Consider the following 23,285-nt stretch of genomic DNA (forward strand, 5'->3'; position numbering starts at 1 on the left):
ATTATAAACGACATTTAAAATTATTTTCACCATTGACAGTTTCCCATAATTTAGGTAGGTAGCTATTTGCTAGCTTCATCAGTCTGTTTAGGTCAGAAATGATTATCAGTTTGAGACTACAGCAGTGTGAAATGTGCCCAATTTGCATGTGAGGCGCAGTCTTCTCCCAGTTGCACCTTAAACTCAAAAGCTTGCCTGTAAGCGGCCATATGGTTGAATGATTTTACGGTTTACGGCAGAACAAGTCATGTACTGTAAATCTGTTTTACACATTCCAATCACACACAAAAAAACAAACTGTTTATACAATTTCAAACCTGATTAATCCGTCTTTTTCCTACAGGCTCATGTGTGACACAGTTTTTTCTCCTTCCTTAAAGTTTATGATTGAATGTTTTGTGTGTCTATTCCACTAACCCCATGCTCCCTTCCTGTTCTGCTGTGTGTCTCGTATGAAATAAAGACTTTTCCCAGTTATCACACCAATAATCTGTTCTTTATTTTTTTCTTTCTTTCTCTCCCCTTCATGCCTAAAAATAGAAGTGGAACAAAAAGGTAACTAAATGCCAACAACTCTTCTTTTTCATCTGCATTTTCATTTGGGTATATGCTTGCCTTTTTTTAATATTTTTTTTTTTTTTTGGTGACGGGTTGCTAAAGCCAGTTTCTGACATTTTGTAGGTTCGTGCTCATTGTATGGTTCATTGCTGAGGTTGAACATGTCATTCATGGGGAAAATGAAATTGCTCAGGGAATCAGCGTTAGAAATATACATAATGAGCTTTCATTTAGTCCTGTACATGCTGCAGCATGCAAAACTGTTCCAAAAATTCCTTGTTTGTCAGCGGTATCACAGATTGACATTGCCACATATACATTAGGTACAGACCTGCTCTCCAGTGAAATCCCATAACCCTGGCATGCTTTTATTCCCTGTTATAACTGAAGATTATTCCAGCTCTCCTTTATCAGCTGCATAATATTAAAGGAGAGGGCTATACGGGGTGATCAATACCTTGTCCAATAAGCTGTCAGCATTTTTGATTATAGTTCTAACATGATGATTGCTATAACCTTCAGGGACTCACTAGTCAATACTGAAGGGACAGACCATAGCAGTCATGTTCTTACCTTATCAGCACTGCATGATGCTGTGTAGAACAGTATGCCAAAATCTGCACTTGTGCCCCAGAAGGAATGTGTTTGTAGTGTTACCTTTTTACATGAGCTGGAAATATTTTAGACATTAACTATAATGAAATGGAAATGGAATAACTAAACAAGAGTCAAGAGTTTTGCTTTAATAGCTTTGCAGTACATTTTAAGTTTCCTAGTAATTAATGACAAATCAATGAAATCTGTGGCAAAGAGAATGAGTAATGAAGGTGCAGGGGGAGTTAAAACATTTGAAGAGATGACTTTATAGTGCTGCTGCTATAACAGTTTTTGGGAAATTCCCCATGAAAGCCATGATTGCTTTTGTATCACTTCTTTAATGTCTTGCATTCACTCCTCCATCTGCGTGCTTGCATCCTTAAAAAGCATATTTTACTACCTCCTCAGAGCCCAGTGTGCTGTCAATACAAAGCTTACCTATTCTGACCCTGTACCCTAGCACAACTCATCTTTTTCAACCATAGGAACAGTCCTCTTAGCATTTAGCAGAGCAACTGCTGAGATGTGTGCCAAGGCGCTATGTCAATGGGATGCTTCTCACCACATTTTTCACCTGCAGGTAGACAACATGTTTAATCTTAAGAGATTACAAGGGAAAAGAAGCCTCTGTTTTCGCTGTCTCTTTCTCTTCCTTCTCCTCGGAGCGCGCAGCCTTTACCTCTCGACAGATCTGCGGCTAGAACCTGTCAGTGCTGTGTCAGGCTCCTGGCCTATTACTGTGAAAGAAGTCTTCACACGCACTTTGTTTTCATATGTAATGTACTGTGGGCACAAACCTGTGGAAAAAGGGAAAACTGCACTGTCCTTTATTGTTGCTTTCTATCAGACTTTCACTTTCTTTGTTATTCTTTTGTAGATTGAAGATTCACATTGTAACTTGAATGTTTAACCTATTCTGAATTTATAGTCATTGTAGTCCTGAATTCAGATGTCACCTGTTTTAGAAACACAGAAAATTATGATTGCCTCAGTCCAAGATAATCCTTAATGAACTGAAATTGGCTTTTGCACACAGTGTCCACTATTGACCCGCTCCAGCTGTATTTCCTTGGCCTAGCTCTATCAGATTTGAGTACAAACCAGTTCACATATAATTAGTTTACTGTGTGTGGTGTTGTAAATCATGCCGCAGACTAAAAATGTCATGTGGATGAAATAATGGACAAGCAATCATTATATAGATGATGTAATTACTGTACTTTTGTTTTCTTTCTCCTAAAGGGCTGCCTCAGCCAATAGTTACAACATAGCTATTTGTCAAAATCTTTTAACTTTGGGTTTGTGTGTTTAATACTGTTTATTAGGAACAGCCACCAGGGTGTTTTAATGAAAGAAAATAATGAAACCTTTTTTCTCTGGTGCAATTATATTCAATTTAGTAGATATGTGGGAAGCCATTCTGTAATAGGAAACAAATGTTTGTGTATGGTAACGTGGGTAAGTTTTAACTGTTTCTTCTAACTTGTTTTTGCTCTGCATTAAGTCAGAAGAAATAACCCTCACTTAATCTATTCACCCCTCCTTACAAACTCTAAGTCTGCTCATTCAGTGACATTGTAAAATAATTGCCTTCAGGCTCAAAGACTAACTAAATCAGAAGTGTATTATACAAAAACTGTAAATTGCAATAAGTATGGTAATAGAAACCAAAATAGCCCTTTTTAATTTGACAACAGTTGGAAATAATGAAAACAGTGGTTCTGTTTGTATTTTGGCTATTTCCTGTTCATTTCAAATTCACATGCATTGTACAATCCAAAACTCTGAGTAATCCGATCACATTGCTAATTACAGTCTTTGTCTCTATCAGTCATCTTTTCTGCATTTAATCGAAATCTCATCATCCCAAAACTGATCAAGAGGGTGTGATTGAATGTCTTGGTCCTTCACAGTGGAGAAGATTAAGCTGCTAACTTAACTGTAGTTGCATCCAGTTGCTTTTTTAAAATATTGATGTATAATACCTGCCAATGTAACTCTGTACTTGTCTTTCCCCTATTTTGGCTCCTCAGTATTCCTGTGCCCAGGGCTTCTGCGCAGGGTGTACCAGAGCGAGCACCTCTTTGAATCGGACCACCAGTCAGGAGCCTGGTGCAAAGACCCTCTCCAAGCCTCCGATAAGATTTACTACATGCCCTGGACACCCTATCGCACTGACACGTTGACCGAATATTCCTCCAAAGAAGACTTCATCGCCGGAAGGCCAACAACAACCTACAAACTCCCACACCGTGTTGACGGAACAGGCTTCGTGGTCTATGATGGGGCGCTCTTCTTCAACAAGGAGCGCACACGCAACATTGTCAAGTTTGACCTGCGGACTCGTATCAAGAGCGGCGAGGCCATCATTGCTAATGCCAACTACCACGACACATCTCCGTACCGCTGGGGAGGGAAATCGGACATTGACTTGGCGGTTGACGAGAATGGCCTCTGGGTGATTTATGCTACTGAGCAGAATAACGGTCGGATTGTCATCAGCCAGCTCAATCCCTACACCTTACGCGTTGAGGGGACCTGGGACACAGCTTATGACAAGCGCTCAGCATCCAACGCCTTCATGATCTGTGGAATCCTTTATGTAGTGAAGTCAGTGTATGAGGACGATGACAATGAGGCAACAGGAAACAAGATAGACTACATCTACAACACAGAGCTAAGTAAAGATGGGTTTCTAGACATCCCTTTCCCCAACTCCTATCAGTACATCGCTGCAGTGGATTACAATCCTAGGGACAACCTGCTGTATGTTTGGAACAATTACCATGTCGTGAAGTATTCTTTGGACTTCGGAGCGTTGGACAACCGACTTGGTAAGAGCCTACTTAATTTTTCCGCTCTCGTAATATTCATTTATGTTTTGGTGACATTTTCAGTGCATTGCATTGCAGTTTAGTGTTTCAGAGTGTGTGCGATGTGCTAAAATGTTGTAGACTATATAGAACATGCCATTCAAAGGGAAATGACAGCATAATGTCAGACACAATATGGATGCCGCTGTGTTTTTTGAAATTTCAATTAGAGTGACGATAATGGAAAATCACAGACATTTGTTTTTTACCTGTGAATTTTGGAACTCACTCACATTCAAATCATCGTCATTTCTGCAACAGGATAATTACATTGGTCCGTCCACCCATCCTTAACTTTGGTTTAGTGGAAGATGTTAAATAAGAATTACTGTCATGGTTAAAAGAAGATTATTCTTAATAGTTTTGTTGATCCACTGACCTTTCTCGAGCATTTTTTCGCTTGGCAAAAACGAATACTACAGAAATGGCACTACCAACAGGCAATAGTCTCTTTGCACTCAAGTTATCTTCTTAATATAATTAGTAGATTGCTGATAATAAAATTTGCCTGACAAGTTAATTCTCCCAAAAGAATACCATATATCATTTTGTCAATAATAAACCATTTGATCTTAGAGCCTTGTTACTTGAAAGGCTCTTAAAATAGTTGATTTTTCTCAGCATGTTGTTTGTTCCGACCCACACTTTTATATTGTGGGATGTAAGGAACAGCTTGGCATGGCACGCTTTTACACTTTAAGTCTTGTTTTTTTCATATTTTGGTCAAGTTGAAAGACAAAAAATATATCAAATGTGGCGCCTTAAGACCGTGTGGGCTGGTGATAATTGCCTATATGGAATGCTGCTCAATGTGTTAATTCTGTATTTTTAAATTTGTATCCAAAATGGAAGTGAAATAAAACACCCAGATAGATACTGCAGACAGATAAAAATAATGAGTAGCATAAAACGGCAGCAGCAATAGCCAAAACTGTAGCCACAACCATCGTTAGCACTCGTACAATATACGTTTTTTATTCTCACATAACGATATGAAAAAATATTTGTCAGCCACAAAGAAGGACAACTAAATTATCTTAAAGTCTATGACTCATTGGGTGTTTAACACTGTAAACATTTCACACTTTGTGTTTCAGCCACAAGCTAAATCCTCACTTCACTCTATTGGTTGCCTTTGCAAAGGAACAAGCGACAGCTCACATTAAACTTCCCAAAACTCTTTTGAAAAGTCTAATTTATCCACTCCATTGTTCTTTTTTTAAATTGGTGCTTGTTGGGAAGCATGAAATGGAAAAAAGAACCTGTTTTGACACACCAAGGTAATTCTTTGCACTATCTCATCAACAGCTCTAGTCAAAAATGTCACAAGTTATTTGACTGTGAAGTCTTTACCTCTGCTTTCTCCTCTGGAGCTTTCTCTACCTGCCGCTTGCCAGTTTAATTTATTTTCCTCAGCTGACTGCTACCCTACCCCAAATCTTTTTCATACACCGAGTACTGCTTCAACTCACCCTATAATATATTCACTTATTCACTGACCATGCTCATAGTGTTACACATAATATAATTTGTTGTAGTTAAGGAAAGTGAAATTGTGTTATTATGTGCTTCCTGTATTAAATGATTATCCATCACGTTTAACAGTGATACATAATGATAACACAGACTAATACACACACACATACACACACACTGATTCACATGCAAATGCAAATTCTCAGTACTCGACTTCCCGTTGAGATGCTTACTTGTGTATTTGGCTGCTGTTGTGCCGAACAGGCTGCCCTCCAAGGAGGTTGCTGCATGAATATAGATAATAAAATGTTGCATTAAGTGGATTGATGGAGTCAAAGAACAAATATAAATGTCAGATAAACAGACTGATAAGAAATGAAATAGTGATTGAATGGACTGTGGGGTACTAGACCGTTTTATTTGATCAACTCCCAGAGGATGCAGACTTATTCTGGTTAAAGCAAGTATTTTTAGCTGTGCACTATTTTTTGCACACAACTGTCTCATGTGGAGCCTCATTTTGAGACTTTCCAATAGTAACCATAAAATTGTTAAAATCAACACCAGTGAAGACTACTTCACCACCCAAAAATGAGTCTGTATTTGCTGCTGAATCATATTGTTTGAACCATTTATATGCTACTCCAGAGAGAATGCGCATAGATGAAATAGCTAAATGTGATTGAGGATCACAGAAACCTATAATAACAATGGTGTGCAAGATGATGATTTTAAAACCATCTGATGCCTATATCCAAAAAAAAAAAGCTTAAAACAAAATCCTTTTACTAGTTGACCTTGAGCAAAGTTATTGAATTTAAAAAGTACAAATTGAATGGTTTTAGCAATGCAACATCACTAGTTACGTGAATTTGGAGCTTTTGTGGTAATTAAGTGAGCCCCAACATTTGACTAGTTAAACCAGCAAAGCAGCACAAACATGAGCTTTTGAAATTTGATCCAGTGTCATGATCATCGGGGCTGTTGACGCTTCCAGAAAGCTGTCATTCTGTGATCGCTCTAACACAAGCTCAATTCAACTTGTGCTTCCACCACCATGAGCATGCGTGACCTGCCATACCAGTGGAGCATGGTATATGGGCAACAGAGCAGGAGAGACCAGGCCAGGCCCACAGCTGGGGCCCAGTGCTGTATGCCGGACCACGTGGGCCATGGCACAGCACATGTTAGCTAGAGGGTGGTAGGCAGGGGTAGGGTAATGATATCTGGAATTGCATAGGAAGCAGTGTCTGGACTTCCGACTATCCTATTGTGTCTAATTGGTAATGATTTGTATGCTTTTTGATCTCTTTCAGCAAAGGATTTTTTAGTATTCCTTCAGTCTTTTTGTAGAAAGTAGATTTCTTTGCCTCACCAAAATAGAAGTGAATAACATTTTATGATATTCATGAAAAGAAACCTATTTTTCCTGCATTTTGAATACACTCCACAATAATCCTGTGCTAATCTGTGCAGTTGCTGACGTCTCTTTAACAGACAGAGCAATATTTTTGCCCCAGCAGGCTGTTTTCAAGGACAGATCTATGCCAAAGAGTGCTTCCATGACAACTCCATTGATAATTAAACGCACTGAATTGGAGTTGTGCTGCACGGACTGCTATTAGCGGGCAGATATAAAAGGTCTTTTAGCATAAATCTCCTTTACACGATCACATTCAATGCAGAATATGCAAGGGCAACTGGGAAATGAATTGCTGTATGATCTTTTAAAAACATAAAGCCACAAAGCATAACATACTGCACCTATAGTGAGAACAGCCAGTAGGACAGGGACGTAAAGCAATTTTTAGAGAAACGTGACTTTTGTCCTATCAGTAAAGAAAAAATATGCAAACTCATTTACAAAGGCCACAATGACCTCTCAAGTGGATGTTGATCTTCCGGCAGTTAAAAATTAATTTTCCCCCAATTGTCCATGACCCAGTTCTCCAAATTCACCATATAGTGTTCTCACCCCCTCCATCGCTGTGTGGTTCAGCTACACCGTCCCTTCCACTGAGGATAATGCAGTATAATGCTACTGTAGACGCTCTGTTAGGTAGCCTTTGTGTTGTCGTATCAGATTGTTGTATATCTCAGTGCTGCTTGTCAGTTTGCTCCGAAATGATATGAGTATTAGTCACTAAAATTAAACCAAATATGCTTCTTGTGCTTGCAGTGAATTAGACTAGCTACATACAGTATAGTTTCCTTAGCCTTGGCTGAAGGAATTACTCCGGGCCTCACCTGTACCAGAATAACCTCTGAGCTGTCTGCCACAGTGAGCATGCTGCATTGACTCCACAAGACTGCAAAGACGAGGGCAAGCCACATGAGAACATTTGTCTCAGTCTCACACACCTGCTGCTGCAGCACTAATATGCTGTCATAAGATAAAATTCATGCTGTGTATGCTGCAGTATATTTGTGTTAACTTATATGCAGTTTTTTAGCTTTAACCTGCATTATTGTACTTTATTATGGACTTGACAATGATGTGTTTGCTGTTTGTGTACAGTTTCCAGTGATTTCTATCATTCAAATTGACATATTAAGTCTTATCTAAGGACTGTGTGTTGGGGACTGTTTACAGAATACAACAATCAGTGTCTATTAGTCTGCTGATACTTTAGTATCTGCGGGGTGTTCCCTTAATCGCACATTTCATTGAGACAACCGCTGACAACTGTCTGAATGCTCCACTGTAGGAGTGAATCTTTTGTTGGCTCATGATTGGTACATAGGATGTGGCACAGTTGGTGTCATAGATACATTCACTGTCTGGCAATCCTGTAATTTTGCCACATGTTGCCATCTGGCCAGGGCACGATGCCAGCCCTGCTAGCCTGGAGGGAGCCTGCAGACGCGGCGCCCCCGACCTTCATGCCGAAACAGCCGATGTTTTGGACGCTCGTGCTCGTCTTGGCTCTATTTGCAAGAGCCTGACACATGCTAAATTGATTAAGACTGTCTAAGCGGTAAATGCAGGCTGGCAGAGTTTGGTGAAGATAATCTGAATGTGACTCAGTGTGCTCTTAAACTGTTGTCCTTTGGGTTCCCTTGCTTATGCATTAGCCTTTCAGTATCTCTCATTGCTTTTGATTGATATACTTTGACATGCTATTATATGGATTCAAGTGACACCATGCAGTTGTCATGTGTCATCATTGAACCTTTTCTTTCTTTCTTGATTGCAGAGCTTTAAGCAATATCTTGCTTAGTAATTCAAACTAAAGGCTGTTATTCCACTCCATAAAAACCAGTCTTTTGCATGCTGCATGAAGCCCTTTTGATGTCAAGGCTTAGAAATGTAGGCTACATGCTTATTTGCAGGCTACGCACTTATCACATGCCTGGTGCACCTCTTGCAGAGGGCAATTTTCTTCGAGGGAAAGTGCAAGGTTTGGGATTATAGTTTAAAATGATTTTTCTAACACGTACACACACATGCGCACACATGAATGAACACATGCACAGACGCACAGTCTTCTTGCAAACCCTTTAATGCTTGCAACACAATGGGGCTCTGTTAGTAATGCAGCTTTAGCTTTTTTATTTTTTTGCATGGAAACAGGGAGCGCTTTGTTGGTGCTCCAGAGGCCCTTCGAATGTTTTAGAGCCATATTCCCTCATGTAGGAATCATTTGTAATATATTGTAAAACACAATCATTGTTACCCTGTTGGTGCATGTGTGTGTTTTGATGATCTCAGTATACTTCTGTTTTATTTCTGATATGGAATTTGAATGAACCCTTTGATAATTTGAGAATGCGGGCTCATGTTTCAAGTGGTTCAGAATGTGGCATGTTCATTCGCTCTTTGCGTGAACCCACCCATTATATATTGCATGATTTTGTCTGTCGTCCCTCTTCTTGACTGGCCATCCATCATGGGCCTTGGCGGCTCTACCTTGATCCAGAAATCATACACAGATCACCTGTGTAGTGAGAGGGGTGGCAGGCAATCCCTCAGTTAAGGCCAACACCCTATCCATCTCTCCTGACAGAAATGGGGTAAAAACATACTTATAGTAAAAATCAAAGACTTTGTGTAATGTGACACTTGTGGGTGAACATGGATTATTAGGCAGAGATGCATTGGTCCCTACCTCTGCACATGCAAATATATTTTTTTGGCTCCTTTCAGTCCCCAGAGCCAATAATTTATACCATTTGTGCTTCGTCACAAGTTTTATTTCTCTTGTATCAAACTGATGAAAAACAAATTTGTGTAACTGGAGTTCTACTACGGTGTGTGGGGTCTTGTCCTCCACTCTGCTCTTTCTCTACTCCTGATGTGTGTGTGTGTGTGTATGGTTACCGGTTTCTCTAGAGCCCCCCAAAAATTGCCACATTAGATTTAACAGGCTTGGTGACACACAAGCTCAAAGTGATTTATTTCGACCAATCAGTCGAGTAAATCTGATTGGGGGCCTCTGAAGCATTTTTAACTCTCTTTATCACCAGTGTCAGAGATCTTCTGCACAGCTTTGCCCTATCCATTTTGCCCGCTCAACTGTTGGTTGACAGTCTTTTGAAAAGCCTTACTCGAGGTTTTTTTTTTTTTTTTTCTTGGCAAATGGCGAGACCTTGGAGGAGTGTGTCTTTCCTCTTAGTGAGTCTGAAATCCCCTATGCTCATGTGCTCACACTCCTCTTTCCTCCTTTTGCATCTGCTGGTATGTTTGGCGACGTTTGGCCTCGTCAATAGCCTGAGAGACTTGAGTTTTGGATTGAAGAAAAAAACGGAATCCAACATTCCTCTGTTTAGCTTAGAAAAGATGAAGCCAAATATGGATTTCCGTGGACTGCTCGTTCCTAATTCACACCATTGCAGCACTGAGTATACCGTATTAAAACTATAGATGTGTTGGCGCATGACAGATTTGCATAATGTATTTTTGAGACAATTTCAGAGTATGTAAAATAAATAAATAAAAATAAGCAAAATCCTCTGAGCTAATATACATGCATATTATGCCAACAAAACACACTACTTGTGTTTTTGTGCCTTTGCATGTATTTACTGCACATGCACATACTACCCTACTCCACTGTAGTGCATACGCAAGCAGGCTTTGCTCACGTCTCCCCTGTCATTTAACTCAAACACTGCGAGTGTCTCTCCGGGCCTGTGTCCATGTGTGCATATATATTAGCCCTGCGCATTCGCTTCTCCCAGCGCTGTGTGACCTCCATGGATGCCCTCTCAAGTCCCGGGAAGAGAGCTTTCGGAATGAGAAATTAATTGCCAAACAATGCATAGCTCCCATCCATTACGGTTCTCATCATGTCAGATGATATCGAAGCATTACCGGATGTCTGGCTGCATAATTTACCGCACCCTCCCTCCACCACCACCGCCATCCTCCCACTCCCCCACATCCCAGTTGCACTCTCTGATGGATTTGTGGGCCTGCTACAAAAGGCTCCATTAAGCTACAGGACTTTTATCATCATTTTATTTTCCCGCCATTCGGCTCAGCAAACGAGGACACATAGCGTTTTGGTGGGATCGTGTGACATAAGCATTAGGGAATTGATAAGCTTGGGTGAATCATGACATTATGGAGAGGGTACTGATTATCTGAGATGGTTTAAAATGGATGATGTTACTTCATTGTGTATGGATGTAAATATTTCTAATCATAGCTAATTTTGACATTATCACTCATGAATGAATGCTCACTTAGCAGATGGCTGAGAATTAGCAAACCGCTTTGGTTAACATGTTAAAGCCTCAATGAATTGCTTCTCCAGTTCTCTCCGCTTTTATTCTGTAGGTTTTGGCCTACTTTGGGAAACATCTTTTAATGTTAATCTCAGATGTGTTTATTACTGAATAGATCAACTATGGTTATAAGATAAGACTCCCCACCCCCTCCACCCTTTCCATTAAAGTGTCATGTAAGCTTAATGGTGGCAGTTAGCAGTTTTCTCTTTTTGTGCCTCTCATAATGACATTTCTTGACACCAGAAATTATTAGTTTCTTGACAGATTATTTGATTCAAAGTCCATTTCTACAGCTACAGACATTGAGAGGCACTTCCAACTTGTTTTTATTCATCAGGAATTAATATCACTTGTGGTAGCAGGACTCATTACACAACCATCAGAAACTCAGGAAGCTTAAAGCAAAAGTTCGATCTTTGTAAAATACACTATATTCATTTGCTTTCTTGTGTCTGTACGGTGAATCGAAAAGCTTCAGCAAACAGCGGTTAGCTTAGCTTAGCATAAGAACTGTAAATTAGGGGAAACAGACTCTACTGTCAGGAGCTAACAAAAAAGTTACATCTCATTTGTTTCATCCATACAAAGTATAAAATGGCAAGTTGTGCTAGACTATTTTCTTGGCAGGGTGCAGTGACTCTCCAATGGTGGTTTGGCAACCTCATGGTGACAACACAGTGAGACTTGCTAGCCAAGAAACATGAAGGTTACAAACCCATAATACAACACTGTGTGGTGTAATTGCTATATATGTAAACTTTTAGTTACAATATACAATACAATGCAACTTGAAAATAATGCACAGACCAGTATAGCGGTAACACTACAAGCATATATAAATGGTAGACAACACTGGTGTCCAAAATTGTCAAACCGGGATGATTGCAATGATGAGGAAGATTGCAACAATTGCAGTATAGTTTGTTCATAACAATGAACATAATTTGGCTACACGAGGCCTAACTTTAACAGAAGAAGACTAATTTCCAAAGTGGAAGGAGCACTCTCAGATCGGCCAAATAAAAGTATATGGTTGTAACTTACTTCTGAGAGATCCATTAATAGCCCTGAGTGATCATGGATTTGGGCTTCAAGTACGCTTCACTCTAAAAATACATGTCCCAGCACCCAGAAATCCCATTTTGCAGGCTTTAAAACAGGTTAGTAGAAAGTTAATGAGTGACATCACACAAAGACTGTCCAATATTGTCTACAGCCTGTGCAAGTGCCTGCAGAAGATGTTAGCATGCATAAAGGTTCAAATACTAAAATTAGGAGGTAATTGGGTTCAGCACAAGGTTGGAAGAGTCACTTTACCGTCTGATGCTCGTTTCATTTTTACCCTCGAAAGCCCTTTCCACCTCTTTTGATGTCCTCTTGTCTGCAGAAGTTTCTCCGAGCCAACGAGCTGCTCTCGGTGCGGAAGTGGCAAGTCACATAAACCGGATTCATTTCATAATAGCGGAGCAGGTTTTTTTCCTGGAGCGAAGTAGAGTGGGCTTATCTAATTGTGGAAGCCACGAGCCCTGGGATAAAGAGAGAGAGGCTAATTAGTTAGAAATTAATGCTTTGAAATGAAGCACAAAGCTCTGTGTGTGGTGAAAACAGACTTCATGCGTTTGGTGAGGGGGATTTTGTGCAACAGAAGCTGAGCGTGAACGAGTGGAGCTGGTGTCTCAATGAGAGGAAGCCGGAGCGCCCACAGAAGTTCGTCTTTTATGAATGAGTAGGTCGCCTGTTCAGGTGTAGGAAAACCTAAAAAGGCGACCCCTTAAGCCCCTTAGCTTAAGAATCATGAATATCTGATAGCTGGCTGTTGGTATTATTCATTTTTAATCAACTTTGTAATACATTTGAGAATGCATTGAATTTTAAGTATACAGAAGATAAATGAGTTTTGAGGCCATTTTCTTGAATTATATTCTTAAACTTGCCTTGTATCATTGTGGAATATCTAAACAATCCTAGCCCTCAATTCTTTTCCCAGTTTTGTTGTTGTTGTTGTATTATGAAACTCCCAACGAAACTCACATTCATATCTTCCTCTAGGTCACTCACAAGTCCCTCGAAGCATACCAAAGTCTTGTTCACCTCGTTGGTTCTCCTGAGCTTAGTGCCCCCCCTTCATCCCTTTGGATAGAATGGGAAAGCTGGCAAAGCAAAACAAAATGTCCTTGTGTTGTCTCCAAGGCGATAGTGCCTGCAGACTGTGGCTGCTGTGTGCTGCTGGCTTTCCTTTTTTATTTTTTGTGCTCATCTCATGGAAAAGATATACAAGTTTGCTCAAGGACACTTTTATTCTTTTTCCACTCCTGCTCTCTGTCTCTCGCGTGCGTCTTTGTGGGGGTATTTAACATGCTGTTTGTTGAAAAATAATTTAGCAGTGGGCTCAACGGGATCATCTGGAAGTATGGAATTACATTCTAGACATGGTTCCTGGTGACTTTGAATTAACCTCACGCTGCGATGGCGATTTCCTCAAGCCATATTTCTCTCTAGTGTCTTATTACCTCCAGCATCGACTGAGTGATATGATAACTGCTATCATTATTATTTTTAAAGAACTGATCGGATAAATTGGTCTCATTAATTAAAAGATAATGATTGTAAGATATTTGACTTGGTATGATCATGAACTTCAAAGGGAGACTGTATAACAAAGTCTGAAAAAGAGGAAACAGCACTTTCTTTCTCATAAACAATAATATGCACCGTCACTCACTGCAGCACACCGTAGCTTATGGCAGCTAATGTTTTGTTGGCTGTATGACTATTTTTTCATCCAGTATTTTAGCATGTCACAGAAGCAGTAGACACATTTTTCTTTACCAGGAACATGTTTGTTGCCCATGATCCCATTCTCTCGTGTTGCATTCAATGTCAGCAGAATAGGAAGGACAGGGAAACCTCCTGTTATTCCAAGATGGTAGCCCGCCTTGTCGTCACATTACTAAAATAAACAAAATTAGGTTCCTTTGCGGCGTTAAGTAATTCAAGCGGTTCGTTAATGAGTGAAACCACATCTAACAGCCAGTAATGGTGGCTTGGTTTATTGACACTGTGAGATATATTGTTGCTGTCAGAAATTCCCAGTGCATACAACTCGTAACTGACATGAACTGTTTTTCCCGCTCGGCTGCTCATTATTATGGTCTGACCTCTGAACAGTAGGATGTGAATGCGATGAGTCAAGTTACCTCAAAGCACCAGGTTTAAGTAAAAAGATTTACTCAGAAATATCAATTACACTGCAATATCTGTTTGCTAACAGTAGCACAAGCTATTAGTCATACCATTTACCATGTAAATCTGTATTATAGCACTAAAACCCCTGAGTTTACTGAACTGAGCAATAGTGCCCTTTATTTTACAACTTTTAAATCTGTATGAGGATATATTTTATCTTTAAGATGTTACATAACTGTGCTTTAAACTTATTCAGCGAATGGATGACACTGATATTTTGATTGAAATGCTTTAAAGTCTAATACATTATCTAGGTTCTTATCTATTATTATTATGTCTCCCTATAAAACTGCATTTTGGGCAGCTAAACAAACTCCCTCAGCAAAAATCTGTCACAGTCACAGAATCGCTCCGGTATCAGCCATCCCAACCACTACAATAATTCCCTTATCTTAATAGGCCCATCTGCACACCTTTTTAGCCACTAGCTTATCTGGGCCCGTGCACTGTGACCTTTACTGACCTCAATATGAGCAATGAATTCCCACGATCAGATTTCCATGAGGTACTCTAATGGTCTGCTTTACTATATGCCATTTAAGCACCAGCCACTGATTTCAATTATACTTAAATTTATGCCACTTCCCTTTTACGTAGAGTTGGCATGACATTTTTGCGGTTATCATCACTCCTCCTCAAACACAGATGCATAGATAAGTTCTTTCATAAATAATAAAATAAATAGACTGGTGTCCTTGAAGATATTTCTCCCTCATATTAACATGATGATTGCAGCCGAAGGAGCCACTGGGCCGCCGTGGCGCAGATTGATGATGATGTCTAATGGTGGTTACAGAATGTAAATGGTGATGTCTTGGTGGCTGGTGGAAATGTTAAATACCTATTTGAGCATTCATGGGATTTTTTTTAAAGCCCTGTTGATGGGTGGTAGTGTCAGTTTATGTTGGTTGATGAAGGCTCGTGTCTGAGAATGCGGCGGCCAGCGTGTGAGCATGTGACTATGCATTTGTGCTAGCTTATTCAAGTGTTTCCGTCCATATACACCAGCGTAATAGCGTTTTATCCAAGCTCTTGTGTTTTCCACTTAAGTTTCTCCTGTTATAAAGCCAGCTTTACCAGTTAGTTGGGAGTAAAAAAAGGCTCTGCATGCCTTTATTTCACATTGTAATTCAATTAGATTCCTGTTATAGTTCTACTTTACTGATGGAGTGTCTCCACAGGAGTGTCCAAGATACCTGCAGATCTTAAAAACACAACAACCTCTTTTGTTAGCGAAAGAAAACAAATACTCAATCTGCTCGGAACCCTTGCTGCGGCTACAACCTATTTAATCAACCGCGGCCGTCATTGAATGCTGTTAAGCGTTGGATGCATTGACTGCTGATAGTGGTCTGGTTTGTGTCATTACAGCCTCCAGGCATCTCTGAGATTCCCAAACAGTGGCACTAATTTATGCTGTCCTATTTCACTGCTTTCAAATTCAAACGGCAAATTGAAACTCGCTGAACTGGATTTCAGCGGCGATGTCTGTTATCTAAGCTCGCTGGATGTGTGACGTCCATTACACCTGCCAACCTAAAATCGACCCGCATTAAATTTTGTTTTGCTCCCCTTTCATACAAAGATTGGGACCATTTGTCACTTCTGTCATTTTGATCGTATCTCTGCATTAGGCGGAAACAACGCCTACCCCAAATTGCATTTTTGCAAAGGCCCAGAGTGCGTGTGCTCTCTCGTGGGAACTTTAATTTTAAGGGTCGACAGCAGGCTTTCTCCCAACCACACACAGTAATAAGATTATGTCATATAGAAGTGTCAGTATAGCATATTGAAGAATATTTGTGCAAAGTAAAGCAACATATTCCTAAATAAAAATTCCCCATAGGGCTGCTTATGCCTTAGGCCTGGCTACTTGTTCTCTGACCCTCTGTGGGTTAACCAAGTCCACACATTCATAAAAAGCATGTAGCTAAATTAATTTGGGGCCCTCTTTTTTCCAATCTGGGATAAAAAGGGGACAAAACGTAAGAGTGTATGGGATGAGTGATGACAGGCAGTTGAAGAGGTGTATATGTATTTGAGCGGGAAGGAAAGGATTACCGTGTGTTGGTGTTATGATAGCCCATGTCCCCCAACAGCTCAGGCAAACAGCGTCATTAGCAAGCACCCCCTGGAGTGTCACCACAGGGAGGACTCAAATGGAGGAAATAGGTATTTCAGTTTGTCCCGGCTGACCCAGAAAGAGTATGTAACCACAACATCCAGCTACTGTCTCGCAGAGATATGCCCTCTTCAACAGCTCTATTTAGACTGCAAAGCTATAAATGTGATGTATGTGTGTTAGCCTAGCCAGCGGGGGTCCCAAACTAGACACCATGCATGCCCATGGAAGTCACACCTGCCAGTTCCAATTGATCCTCTCTGAACTACCTTCTCTTAAACTGACACATGGAAAGGAGGGAAGAATAGAACCCCCCCCCGTGTACACTCTCTCTTTTTTTTTTCCACCGGCACCAAAATAAATTTCCCTCTCTGACATTAATGAAGTGTGACTGACAAAAAGGAAGACATTTACTCTCAGTCTTCTTTTACCAGCTCTGCATTTTTACCCAGAATCCATCAGTTCACCTTGTTCCCTTCTGTCTCCTTTGCCAGAAACGTCCTCCTCTGTGATGGTGTACATGGACACATCAACCATGACAATGAGGACCACCACTCGACCCACCACTGTCACCGTGACGACCACAACAGCCAGGACCACCACTACCAAGATGCCTGCTACGACGACTGCGATGGCCCAGTGGCCGCGGACCACGTCCACAGTGGCGGCCCCGATCCAGACGCTGATGGAGGGTTTGACCCCAGAAGACGACGACGACAATGGCAGGGCGCCGCCTTCCTCCAAGCTTCCCAACATCAGGGTGGAGTACTGCAATCCCCTGGTGATGATGGACATCTCCTGGCCCAAGACCAAGCAGGGCGTGTTGTCCAAAATGCCATGTCCACCTGGAACCATAGGTAATGTATATTTTTGTCAAATATTTAATAGGAAAGTCTGGTTTCATAAGTCTTATTTTTTGTGGTTTCAGCCATCATTTCTTTTCAGTAATGACCAGATTAGGGAACACAGACGTTGCTAAAAAGAAGTGTGATAAGGGAAGGAACATGAGAAGTCGGAGGATCATCAAGTTTTAAACAAACCCCCGGGTTAGCCAAACTTATTAGAAGATAAAATTAGGGCCATCCATTCGTTCATTTATTCATTTTTGGCAAGTAATGTGGGTCCAAGTCATCGGGGCAGCAGGCTAAAAGCACATACTTCACTCATTTGTCCACCACTGTTGTTTGTTCGTGTTTCATTTGTTGGTCTGTCTGCCACTTCACCGCGTGTGACATTACACATCATTCCAATTAGTCACAAGTGGTTTAATCTTCCAGAACCTCAAACATTCCTCTGTTCAAAAACTCTGCCAGTGAAATATATACGTTATCTCTTTATTCCTTTACTCTGTGGGGATGCCAATACTCTCGTTAGGAGAGACAGTCTACTGTGAGGCTCTTCGCCTTGATGTTGGTTGCTGGTGTGTGTTTTGTTTATGTTTACATTCCCCCTGCAGCACTTGTTCTCTAGCTTCCTGCACCACCATCACCACAATCTTTTATCCCTGACTCACTGATGCAAGCCTAAAGATAGCTTAGCATTGCGTCTGTATGGAAGCTACACCACACAATCATATTTATTCCACATCTCTCAGGACACAATTGGTGTAATTAATTAGTGGCTAAACACATTTGTGTTAGGCACTTTGAAAGGGCTGTTGAGCTTTGTTTATCAGGCATCAGACCATTTGTTTCCATATATGTTGTTCCAGCTCTGTCTTTGTATCAGTACTAAGAGACTGAAGCCAAGTGTGCATTAAGATAAAATCGATATCGGCTGCTTTAGATATAAAAGCTTTACCTCTAAAAGTAAGAATATCTGAGTGCTGATCTACCAGTGATTCGTATTGTAATGAGACCAGGCCACTGAGCATAGACTTTATAAAGTAAAGGCTCAGATGTTGAAGGTTGAAGGATAATGCTGCATTCTTAAAATGATGAATAGCAAGGAAAGAAATAAAGCTCAAAGATAACCCGGGAACCTTGATATTGTAGGTTTCTGCTGTCAGACGGCATTGTTGCATAAGTAAAGCTACTCATTGCTGCTAATACATTATTACAAACCCGAAAGAATAGGTAATGCAAATCAGATATGTTAAAATTGCAAAATGTGCCTTTGTTAAGGCATTTTCTGAAACTTCCCTATCGTGATTCTTTTATAGAGCAAGTCACCCTAGATTGGGGAGTGACATCATCCTCTCAAATCTGGCTCCAAGCCTAAAAGAAACCTGCTCATTTCATCAATCGGCGCTCACACACACACACACACACACACACACATACATACTGGCTTCATTAATGGGCAACACCAGCACCCTTTGAGACCTCACTAACAGCCGTCATATGGCAAGATAAGAGGAACACATACCCCATCTCCCCTCAGCACACTCTTCAAAGCCACTGCTCTTCAGACGACACTGCCAAGCCGAACACGACTGTGTGAGCTTCCTCTGCCACTCTTTGAAAGTTCCTCGAGCTCCCCCTTCCATCCACCTCACTTCGCTCGCTGTCATTCTGTCTCCCCTCCGACTCCCTCTCTTACTCCTCTCTTTCATGCACCCTCTCCTGCCTCTCAATATACGAGGAAATGCAGAGTCCCTTATCTTATAAACCCATCAAACATAAGGCTGTCCAAGGTGGACCGGGGAAGGAAATTGTATGTCAATCAAAATTTATATCTGTTAATGCTGGCCGTCTCGCCCCCCGACGCACCCTCCAAGTGCGAGCAAGGGCGATTTAATGTCAGCATGTAGCCTCGCTGATGTCAGGTCTGGAAATATAGACGCAAGTTATTTGTCGTACGTGGAAGAACACGAAGAATTTTTTATTAGATTCGTCGCAAAATAACATGAATAAATATGAACTGTTACTGTCTGTCTCTTGATTAAATGTATTTAATTTATAAGTTATGATTAATAAGGTAACACAGGTTACATGGCAGGGTCCGCCTTAACAGATGTCGGTCACAGTGTTTAATTTGACTCAATATCTGGAGGTTTATTTGTACAAAGCCCAGATGGAACATTGTATAACAGTCACTCCCCAAACCACATCTCTGTCAGCAGAGACCGTTTTCTCGAACCAGCTTAATTGACCTTTCCTGATGAATTCAGCTATGGCAGGCTTAATTGGCACCTATTTTGGTGTATTTTCTTTCCCGTGCAGGAGTTGAACTGTCACACACATGCAGACACTGTCTGACTTTTAATGATTAAATACAGGCACTGTCTGGGCGAGCTCGGCTGGCCTCAAGTCAAGCAACTTCATTGCAGTCACTATAAGATAAAACCATCCAATTACATTTTTGCTACATCCATTAATTTAATCACTTAAGAATTGTGTTTTTTTTTTAGAACGCAGTTTTATTTGGACAAGTTTTGCAAATAAGAAAAGTCGAAAATACAGAAGAATTGGGAATTAGTCGACAAGACTGAAAGCATTGTGTAGTCCGTCACTCTATAATGGGAAAAAGGAAAAGAAGAATGAGGAAATGTGGGCAAGCTTGATTGTCTCCCAAGAGATTTTCCAGAAACACAGACACTGACAGACACATGTTACAGAACGTATTACTGTAGCTTTTCTTTCTTTACTAACATGATTGTGTCACTTTATCTAATAGCTCTAATGTCATTGTTCTCACTGAGCAACTGTCTTTCTGCTCTCTCTTTAGGTGTGGCCTCATACATGTGCGTGGGTCCAGAGGGATACTGGGACCCCCAGGGACCCGACTTTAGCAACTGTACCTCCCCCTGGGTCAACCTCATCAGCCAGAAGGTACCCGACCAGGAATTGTCACACATTTCTCTTCAGAATAAAAGCATTGAAGGTTTTGAAATGCAAATGTTATTTTGATGTGTTTTTTTTTTTTTTTACATAACTGTGCCCTTTTAGCTTGTTTTAAGTAACATTTACCACAGCTCTCAATGGAAATCAAGGGTATAAATATCACTTGTACCGAGAAGTTTTTATGTGTTTTCTCTTTTGTTCTTTGTCTCTCCTTAACTGGCCAATTAATGTAATGGATTAGCTGGAAGTTTTACTCAGTAGAAAGGTTATGCTTGTGTGTGTGTGTGTGCGTGTGGGTGTGGGCGGTTGGATAGTGAAAACCAATACCACAGCACCATAGTCTAATGGAATGCTCATCTAGACCACTTTCAGTCCCACAACCAGATACAGTTAGTTGCATTCCATACTTTTCACACATAAACAATTTGTATCTCCTGCTCTGCGGGCAAGTTATTATGCAAAGCCCCCTATAAAGCTTCCTATGTTTGAATCTGTAATACTGTAGAATCAAATCAAAAGAAGGGAAGGTAACTGCAAGTGAGGATCGGCGGTTCCAGGTTATGAATTGCAGGCAATGTTGAAAATGTTCTCCCTTAAACTCAGAGGACCCTGAGGCGTGCATGTTATAACACTTATGATCTACTCAACGGCACAAAGCTCGGCCCATTAAACAAACGGCAGTTTGCAGATGTGGATGGAGAATGGCTGTTGGGGAACAAAATAGAAGAGAGAGAAATTATCTGGTGCATTTCTGTGCAGCACAGCGCTATTTGAGCTGGGCTATGAAGCTCCACTGCAGGCGGCTGTTTGGAGAAATTAACTAAAGCAAAGTTATCTCCGAACTTGCTATAAAGGCTGTTTTGTTGTTGCATGGAATCAACAGTACCAGTGTGACTACTGAAGAATATTACCTGTTAAAATCTACAGAATGAAGTGACAATCAAGTAATGTGTGTATTTTTTTTAATTATTAATCTTTTTTTTTTAAATCAAATCACACTTCAGCAGTGCGTCTGTCGCTGTGGAGACAGCAAGACTTTAATGAAGATCAACGTGTCAGAGATCTGGAATGCCCATCTGGCACTTCATTATTTTATATCTAGAGCCATTGTCCTATATGTGGCACCGCTCATTACCAGATGGTTCGGTAGACAAAATGAGAAAGGTAGATGTAGAGAATAAAAAGAGAAAGAAATGATATCAGATAAGCAGAGAGAGAGAGAGAGAGAGAGAAAAGCTGAGCTATTTACCCTGCATCCCCGGCTCCTCTCATTAAGAGACGAGAGCAGGGAGGGAAAAGAAGAAAACATCTTCCAAAGACACGTTCCCCTGCATACACCTCTGTGAAGACCAATTTAAGCAGCATAATTGGCTTGACTAATAAACTCACAGGCGATGATAGCAGGTGATGCCAGAGTAAATCAGGATCGGCCTGTTGTAGTTGGTGTCACTGTGGGTTTGAGGCTCATCGTACCCAGTCTATTAGTTAAAACCGCGGAGATAGCCGACCTTTGAACTACATCAGACCAAAAGGGTGACTGCTAGTCACGTTATTTACTTATTTACTGTTCATAACCAAGACCATCAATTGCATAATTCAACATATTTGTGCACATAGGTATGTAAAAAAAATCTAAATTTCCCAAAGGCCAGATTATTTGAAAAGATGCTATAGCATTGCACTGAAACTAATTAGTTGTTATATTTCTAAGTTTGGCCCCTTTGTCTAAATACCTAACTCTAAAATTAGAAAGTGCCAAATGGTTGATGTCATGGGCCATTTCTTTACATTATTAGTTAGAGAGAGCTTTGTTGAGATAAAGACTGTAACTTGAAAACTAGGGTGCAAAGTTTGTGAGCAAACCTTTCAAGGTTTGTGTTGAGACTTATTAGCCAATAAATGCCGTAGCTCACAAGTTAGACAAGTCAGAGGTTTGTCCAAATCCAAAAGAGAGCAGGACAGAGCTGCTAATGTTAAAGCCTAAACTCTGATAACATCCAGAATCAGTTCCACCGCAGTGGGAGAATACTACACAGCAGATGTGCAAGCAAGTTTTTTCATGTAACCTGTAACCCCAGAAACTAATGTGATAAATTAATGATGTGCAAAATGAGATAAACCCTATTTTAAGTCTTCAAACAACTAAAATAAAATATATTTATTTTTTCAATTCCCAAGCTTGTCACATAATCACATAAGCTTTCAAACATAAGAAAAAAATGAATATCCAACAGGATCTGTCCTCTGTGTACAACATATAGACTGCTTCCCTTATGCTCCAGTGCTCCCCATTAGTTTCATAAAGGTATAAGGCTACCTGGGGAAATTCCCTCAATAGTTGATTTCATAATTGCTTCCGGATACAATATTGGCTTCAGTGTACATTTAGCTGGGTAACATCTCACCACATTAATTGTGTGCAATACAGGAGCACTTGGGGAAAATGTATAGGCTAAATGGCATTGAGCCGTAAGGGCTTACACATTTGTATATTGCAATTTGTCATGATTTCCAGTGTGTGGGTTGTGGATAATAAGTTCATGATGCAGTAAAAGAAAAAACGGATTGTTTGGATTTTCGTTCAGCTGTAGAGGAATACATCTTAGCCAATTCAGATACAGTTTCAGTCCCAATTTGAATGAAGTTTTGTGTTTTTTTACAGCTCAAAGCTGGAGAGACAGCTGCAGTCATTGCCAGGGAGTTGGCGGAGCAAACTAAGCGCAATCTTCAGGCAGGGGACATCACCTACACGGTGAAGGCCATGGTTCAGCTGGTGGATCTCCTGGACGTGCAGCTGAGGAACCTCACGCCAGGCGGCAAAGACAGCGCAGCACGGAGCCTCAATAAGGTAGTGAAAGAAACATCAAAACCACCCTTTATTCACTTCTCCCTCGC

General features: G+C 40.6%; 1 protein-coding gene across 1 annotated transcript in view; it reads left to right on the top strand.

The window, feature by feature from the left end:
- Positions 1–23,285, top strand: part of LOC118338178 (adhesion G protein-coupled receptor L3-like) — a 225,448-nt gene that overhangs the window by 139,353 nt on the left and 62,810 nt on the right. The window contains exons 8-12 of the mRNA XM_035675435.1: positions 541–555; positions 3,189–3,989; positions 17,100–17,462; positions 20,275–20,378; positions 23,053–23,238. Of these exons, the coding sequence (XP_035531328.1) occupies positions 541–555; positions 3,189–3,989; positions 17,100–17,462; positions 20,275–20,378; positions 23,053–23,238 (1,469 nt within the window). The remainder of the gene's footprint in view (positions 1–540; positions 556–3,188; positions 3,990–17,099; positions 17,463–20,274; positions 20,379–23,052; positions 23,239–23,285) is intronic.

Source organism: Morone saxatilis, unplaced genomic scaffold (genome assembly GCF_004916995.1).
Source record: "Morone saxatilis isolate NCDOM2014 unplaced genomic scaffold, NCSU_SB_2.0 Contig4, whole genome shotgun sequence".
NCBI lineage: Eukaryota > Metazoa > Chordata > Actinopteri > Moronidae > Morone > Morone saxatilis.